This window comes from Triticum urartu, chromosome 7 (genome assembly GCF_003073215.2).
Source record: "Triticum urartu cultivar G1812 chromosome 7, Tu2.1, whole genome shotgun sequence".
NCBI classification, from domain to species: Eukaryota; Viridiplantae; Streptophyta; class Magnoliopsida; order Poales; family Poaceae; genus Triticum; species Triticum urartu.
Window position 1 is genome coordinate 19,631,997 of NC_053028.1, and position 7,033 is coordinate 19,639,029.

The following is a 7,033-nucleotide window of genomic DNA, read 5'->3' on the forward strand; positions in this document are numbered from 1 at the left end:
CTTATCCTTTTTCTTTTTTGAAGACTTGGTAAAATGTTGCTACATAGAAAATGCGCAGGATAATCCATCCTTTTCCGGGAGATCTGACGGCTGCCTCTGCTCCGATTAGCTTTTGCATCAATGTTGTTTCGTGGTTTGCTGTCGAGTGTCGATGAATCAGGTTTAGGTGCGGTTTCTTTTCGCTGAATCTGTCAAAGAGGACAGGTACGTGTCAGCCTATGACAGGCTCCACGCGGCTAGTACATGGCCCGCTTCGTAGGGAACGGAGAAGGTTAATTTTTCTTTAGAGAAACCGAGAAGGAAGCATGCACCCACCATAAAGTAACCACTTCATCAGCTCGTCACCGTCACACTTTAGAATATAACTTTGGCACACTAATGCTGCTACAAAGGTGTTTGTGATGATTTTGTTAATTTTAAAATAATGTGATGGCTCGGTCTTTCGAAGGTGCTCATAGGGTTAGAGCATACGGATGAGTGTATGCGTATGTATGGGTATTTGCGTTTGTACTGTGTTAAAAAAACAGACATAAATAAGTTTCAATTTGGAAAAATGATACTCCTTACATTTTATAAACGGGGGAGCAGGAAAAAAGAAAATGTTGAAAACGTCCCCAGAAAAGCACCGGTGCTGAAATAAAAGCGGAGATTTTGCGTGTGTCTTTGTCCGACGAAAAGGGCGGTTGCATGCAGCTGCGGCGTGCGTGCGTGCGTGTCTCCTCTCCCTTCTTTTCCTTCCACCGCATCCATCCATCACCGACCATCTGCTTTGCTCTACCCTGTCTCGTCAATGGCGCCGTGCCGCGTGTTGCCACGCCACTAGCCGTCCCGCACCGGCATTGCTGCATTGATAGAAGTAAATAAATAGGCCACCGCTCACCGAGGTTCAGGGGAGCGACGAAAAACTCGATCTCAGGCCCAGACCACACAGCGGATAAGCTCAAACTCGTACTCGTACTGCTCCTGCTCTGCTTTGTCCCCTCTCGCTCTGTATTGAGCTCACACGAGCAGGGAAAGGAACTCCATCGATCCGATCTGAGAGAGAGCTGCTCTGCCGTTTCGGCCATGGCTGCACGAGCGCTGACTGCTGCCGGCCGCCGGGTGGCCGGCCAGAGCCAGACCAGGCCTACGCCTTTTCTCGCCTCCTCCAGGTAACCAGCTTTGTTCTGCGGCTTGCTCTGCGTTGCCACCTTCTGTTCTTGCCGCCAAGAACTAGAAGTAGAACTACCACTCATTCATGGCAGCATCGATCGATCCTGTGTGTTTTGTTTCAGGAGCGGGGCCAGCATGAACCACTCCTCGGCCAGCGCGCAGCGTGAGGACGAGCGCGGGGACGCCCATGGTCCGGCGGCGGAGGCGATGACCGGGGCGCAGGTGGAGGCGGCGCTGAACTGCAAGAACGTCGAGGTGCTCCAGGGCGAGGAGGAGCAGGTCGCCACGGTGCTGCCGGACGAGACCATCGGCGAGGGCGCGCTGGACAGCGGCGAGGACGCATCGTGGGTGCCCGACCAGGACACGGGCGTCTTCGTCCCTGCCGATGACGGCCACGGCGGGGGCGCGCATCCCGCCCCACCGCAGCACCTGTACGGAGGCGTGGGCGGGTCAGCGTCGGTGCTGGACCAGGCGGTGTTCGTCCGAGAGGAGATGGAGGACGTGGAGAGACCCGCCATGGACCTCACCCATGCCAACGGCGGCGGCAACAACTAAGTTAGTTGTCCATGGTAGAATTACTAGCTAGTAGAAGAATAAATCCCATGGATGCATCTCTCGAAGCCTGTAGTAATAAAAGGCTCTCGGTTCACTGCTGCTAATCAGTAGGATCATCTGATGTGGCACCTCTTATAGCCAACTTATGCCCCCCTATTATACTTGCCCTTACTGACCTAGTGATAATCAGTTTATTATCAGTAAACAAGATGATAGAATTGTCAGTAAAAGCTGGCGATGTCAAAGCTGTATGCAATTATAGTCGAGCACTCAACACTGCAATTGATGAACACAGTGGGACTTCTGGCACTCTGCAGACACCATCTTCAGAATGGGCGAAAAATTCAAAGAAATTGTAAATGGGATAGAGGAGGCAATTCACATCCAAACCAAATGCAAGGATCAAAATCAAAACTGCTGCAACACCAAAAAAAATCAACACTTAGAATTAGCGGCCATCTTCCGAAATAAATAAATATAAGTAGGAATTAACAGTTCTAGTAATCCTAACATGATTACATATTTTTTGCTCTTCTATACTCGAAATCATCCTCGGGAAATTCTTACAGCGCATGTTGCTCCGCATCATATGCATCAACACCTTCAGCGAACATCATCGCTCTGCAGTGGCCTGCCGAGCTCTCACCAATGTACTGTACAGTATGTCACAGGCTCTCAGTTTGCTTCATTAATAATCAATGTGTACTATTGTAGTACTTACTTACTTTCAGTGACCTTATGCTACATTTCAATAGAAGTTGGAACAAGTGAAGTGTTTTGTCGGTCTGTAATAAACATATATAAAAATGAAAACATCTAAAATTATATATTTTACATGCAAATATGTAATGCCTAGAACCCACAATAAGAAACAATTCATTATCAAACGGGCCTGTAGTTTCTGCTAGACACCGTGGTAGAATTAACAGCTAGAATAAGTCCCATGGATGCATCTCTCGAATTCTGTAGTAACAAAAAGCTCTCAGTTCACTGCTGCTAATCAGTTTACTTGCTTGTCCTATCAAAAAACAAAAAACCTTCACTTGCCTGCTTACTGATCTATTGATAATCAGTTTGATATCAAGAAACAAGATGATAAGAGTCATGCTGTTAGCTTTCAGTAAAGGCTAGCAATGCCGGAACCTGGCTTATAGTCTAAGCACCGGGATTGATGAACAGTGGGACGATTCTAAAAATAGAAGGGCAAAAAATCCGAAGAAATTAGAATTGGGATAGAGGCGGCAATTCACATTCAAACCAAATGCTAGGCCCAAAATCATAACTTCTGACACCAAAAGTTAACACTAAAAATCAGCTCACTTAGAACTAGCAGTCATCTTCCAAAGTAAATAAATAATATGTACCAATTAACAGTTCTAGTAGTGCTAGAATAATTACTCTGTACATAATATTTGCTCTTCTACACTCAGAAATATCCTCAGAAAATTCTTACAGCAGAAGTTGCTCTTCTCCAGATAATCGAACAGCACACATATGCATCAACACCTTCAGCAAACACAGACACCAGGAGAACATGCTGGGGAGTGGGGACAACCCACAGCCATTGTACACCAATCAACCAATGCATGTTTCATTAACGTACGGGACTCTTTGGAGACAAGGCATTCAGATTTGGCAGAATTTGAAGAAATCAGGATTGAGATGTTCGAAACAAAAGCACATGAATGGAACATCCAAAATCAAACATTCAAAATCACCGATGTGTAGCACACTGAAATTGACAGTTCCAGTAATCAGTTCAGGATTTGAAGCACAAAATTGGGCACAACCAGCAAAGCAAAATATTGAGTACAAAAAACAGAGCATCAGTGCATTAGTGCCTCACAACACTGCCATGAATTCTGAACCACCAGGCAAGAAATTGAGTACAAAATATTGCCATGCTCCAATTATACCAGCAGAGTAATGACAAACATAATTACATAATTATCCCTATCGATGTTTCAGAACATTCTTACACACTCTTACAACGGAAGTTGCTCAGTTGCTCCAGCCAGCAGTAATAGCCGATGCCTAAACCAAGGAAAGCATTATCATCATCAACCATCACCACACTGGGAGAACATGCTAGGGACAACCCACGTAGGTTGCACTACATTGCTAGAGCTTATGAAAACAAAGCTGTTTCGGCTGGAGGCAGGCTTTCCCAACTCAAATGCAGCCCAGTGTTCAGAATCATGGGAATAGTAGTACACGCAGTTGCTCCTCCCTCCCCACCTTTCCGGGTTCATGAAGGATAATGGTTGGCTTCTCTTGTCAGTGCTGATGAAGATCGCCCAATTCTTCAACTCCTCCACCTTCACCCACTTTGCATGTTCGGTCGACTGGTCAAGGCGGAAGGCTTCGAAGGAATCCCCTCTTGCCGGAAACGACCCCCGACACCCGACCAAGAGAAGCATATCGCCACACGCAACCAGGTATAGGTTGGCAAGATGACGCGTGGAGATTTCCCCCCAACTGACTCCCATCATCCGTACGCGAATCCGAGGCACCAAGTGCATAACAAAGAGCATGCCACCAGAGTCCATGCCAAAGACCTGGCCTTTGAAGGTGACGATCTGCTTGACCGTTCCATCGCAAGGACAAGCTCTCAACCAAGAGTGACTACCAAGACGCCAAAAGTAACTGTGAGATCCGTTGGTGACAAGGAGATGTGGGTTGGGTGACGCTAGAGGAGCCGTGAGGGCACCGTAGTAGACCTCAGTGAATTCGTCACCCGGAATCTGTGGTGGTGAAAAACTAACACCTGTAAATGCATCAACAACGAGACATGATCTGTTGCTGGAGAAGATGAGATGGCCATAAGAAGCACCCAGGAAGCAAAAGCTACCGAGAGGACTCTGGGGGCAACGAGAAAGGTGATTTAGGGCAATCTGACAACAAAGGCGCGAGTGTTGGCTGGCTGGATCAATGACCTGACATGGACGTTTATCACCAAAGGGGTGGTGACATGGAGAGCGCCCGGGGACATCAGGTTGCAGGAGCACAGGCGGGAAGATCGTCGAGGAGGCAGACTTTGATGGAAAAGAGAAGAAGGCCTCACGCCAAGAGCGGCAGGTGCAAGCCAAGGCAAGGAGGTCGGAGAAGGAGCCTATCAGAGCAATGATGGAATGAAGCAGGACATCTGGTAGATCTGCCCAACCTTGATGCACAGACATGGCGGAGGCACAAACAGGACAACAGGCCTTTCTTAGTTTTGCAGACAGCAGCTTCTGATCTGCGAGAGGCCATGAATTCAAAGACAAACATTAGAAGAATGACGTGGTCGCTAATTGAAGAAGTTAAAAGAATGGGTGCTGATTAAGAAACATGACAGTGCACTGCACACAAAGGTTCCAGAGATGCTTGTTGTAAGCACAGAAACACGCTGCATTTCAACATACAGTACAAAATTTCAATTACACAGATAAATTGTCAACATTTTTGTTGGCGAAACTAAATTATCAACATATTGATAAAGATTGGATTGAATGTGCCATTGGCAGAAGCAGGATTAAACTGTTTTTCTTTTTCTGGATGACACGGCTAAACTGTTAGAACAGTGGCTTCTCGCCGATAGCTCGTAGCCACACAGTTGATTTTTTTACCCAAGGAGTATGTGCTCGTATGTTACAATTCCTTGCCCGCTCTAAGAAAATCATGCAGTTTGTTCTTTCATCTGTGGATGTCACGAATCGACGTATGTTTGGGTTGAATTTTGCAGTTTGGCATGTTATTACATAAAAAAAAAATCGGACACTTTAATAGCATAGCACATTACATCCACTACTTGTAATTATTACGTGCTCCCTCTGTAAAGAAATATAAGAGCGTTTCGACCAGTAAGTGGTGATCTAAACGCTCTTGTATTTCTTTACGAAGGGAGTACATCTTTAAGAACTTTCAGATGTTCAAAACAGAATTGCAACACATGTATGCTATTAATATCAACATAATACAGCAATCACTATGCGCAGGGACTGACTGTGCAGGCAGAGTTATAGTCACGCTGGTGTTAGCTTCTGTGTGATGCGTGAGTGTTACTACTACAGTAACACTAGTACTAGTTAGCAATGGAGGTCGGAGCTTCTCCATGCAGTCTAGCCAACAGCTAGCGAGACAACGACGAAGGAATCAAGTAGTAGCAGATTCAGAGCGGGGAGTACGAACCTGGGCTGCTGCTGCTGCTGGCCCCCGATAGATCTCCGCCGCGCCGGTCCTCTCCTCCCTCTGTTTTCCCCGCCCCCCACCCCCCCCCCCCCCCCCCCCCCCAATCGATGGTCTCTGGGGCTCTGCCGGTCCACGATCAACCAGCCGACCGCCGCCGCTGGCGCAGCCGCGTCTCCCAGATCCGCCGCCGTAGCGGAGCGAGGGAGCTGGGCAGGAGTTAGCGGCCGGCCGATGCTCTGGTTTCTGTTTCTTTCCTTTTATTATTTTCTCCCGGGATCTAGAGACCGAAGAGATTGGCACTGCAGGCTCTTCTTGTTGGCCCTCGTGTCGTCAGTCGTGTCGACACGCACGGTGCCGGTGACCACTGCCTTCCGGCTGCAGGCGTCATCCCCATCGTGTCTTTTACCGCCCGTCATATTCCAATCATCGACGGCTAGGTGGGATCGTGCTCCTCAAGGCCCGGCTCGTTAAGCTTGCTATTAAGTTTAACAAGCTGAAAACCTTGCTTGGCTCGGCTCATTCGAAGCTCGTTAAGCTTGCGAGCGCTCGTTAACAGATTATAATGTGTTGCGATATGCATGATGAATGTGTAGGTGTGGTTTTCAAGATGAAATATGGTGACTACAAAAAAATACAGTAGTTTGTTGCCTCATATGTCGATTAGATTGAATAGATGCGCTGAGGTGCTACAAAAAGTTTGTCACGTAAGATGAAAATATGTCTTATGCTGTTACTAACGAGCTTAACGAGCTACTCGTGAAACTCGTTAGCTCGCTCGTTAAGCTTAACGAGCTGAAATCTTTGTTTATTAAAAAACGAGCTACGAGCTTAACGAACCGAACTATTGAGCGTTCATTAAGCTCGCGAGCTACGAGCTTTTGGTCCAGCCCTAGGATCAAGACCCACTTTAGTCTAAGTGGAGTATTTTTTATAAGATTTATTTATTGCCAGATCCTTATAAATTGGAAACACTTGCCTTCAGCCGGTGGATCGTGATCCGTTGCCTTTTATGTGTGAAAATAAAGCCAAAAAAAGCTGCAAAGATTTTTTGCAATATAATCTGAGTTGTAAAATTTTCTTCCATGATAAAACACATGTTGCAGGAATAGTGAAGAAAAAAACGCAACATCACCTATAATGCAAAAGATTTACGTAA

The 7,033-nt window shown here is 46.7% G+C and overlaps 2 protein-coding genes across 2 annotated transcripts; one reads left to right on the forward strand and one right to left on the reverse strand.

The window, feature by feature from the left end:
• Positions 1–682: 682 nt before the first annotated feature.
• Positions 683–1,958, forward strand: LOC125520911. The gene is made up of 2 exons (XM_048685952.1): positions 683–1,151; positions 1,275–1,958. The coding sequence occupies exons 1-2, from the start codon at positions 1,066–1,068 to the stop codon at positions 1,705–1,707; spliced, it is 519 nt and encodes a 172-aa protein (XP_048541909.1). The 5' UTR covers positions 683–1,065; the 3' UTR covers positions 1,708–1,958.
• Positions 1,959–3,541: 1,583 nt separating this feature from the next.
• LOC125520910 lies at positions 3,542–6,211 on the reverse strand. The gene is made up of 2 exons (XM_048685951.1): positions 5,878–6,211; positions 3,542–4,945 (listed from the first exon to the last, which is right to left on the reverse strand). The coding sequence occupies exon 2, from the start codon at positions 4,884–4,886 to the stop codon at positions 3,768–3,770; it is 1,119 nt and encodes a 372-aa protein (XP_048541908.1). The 5' UTR covers positions 4,887–4,945; positions 5,878–6,211; the 3' UTR covers positions 3,542–3,767.
• Between the last annotated feature and the right edge of the window lie 822 nt (positions 6,212–7,033).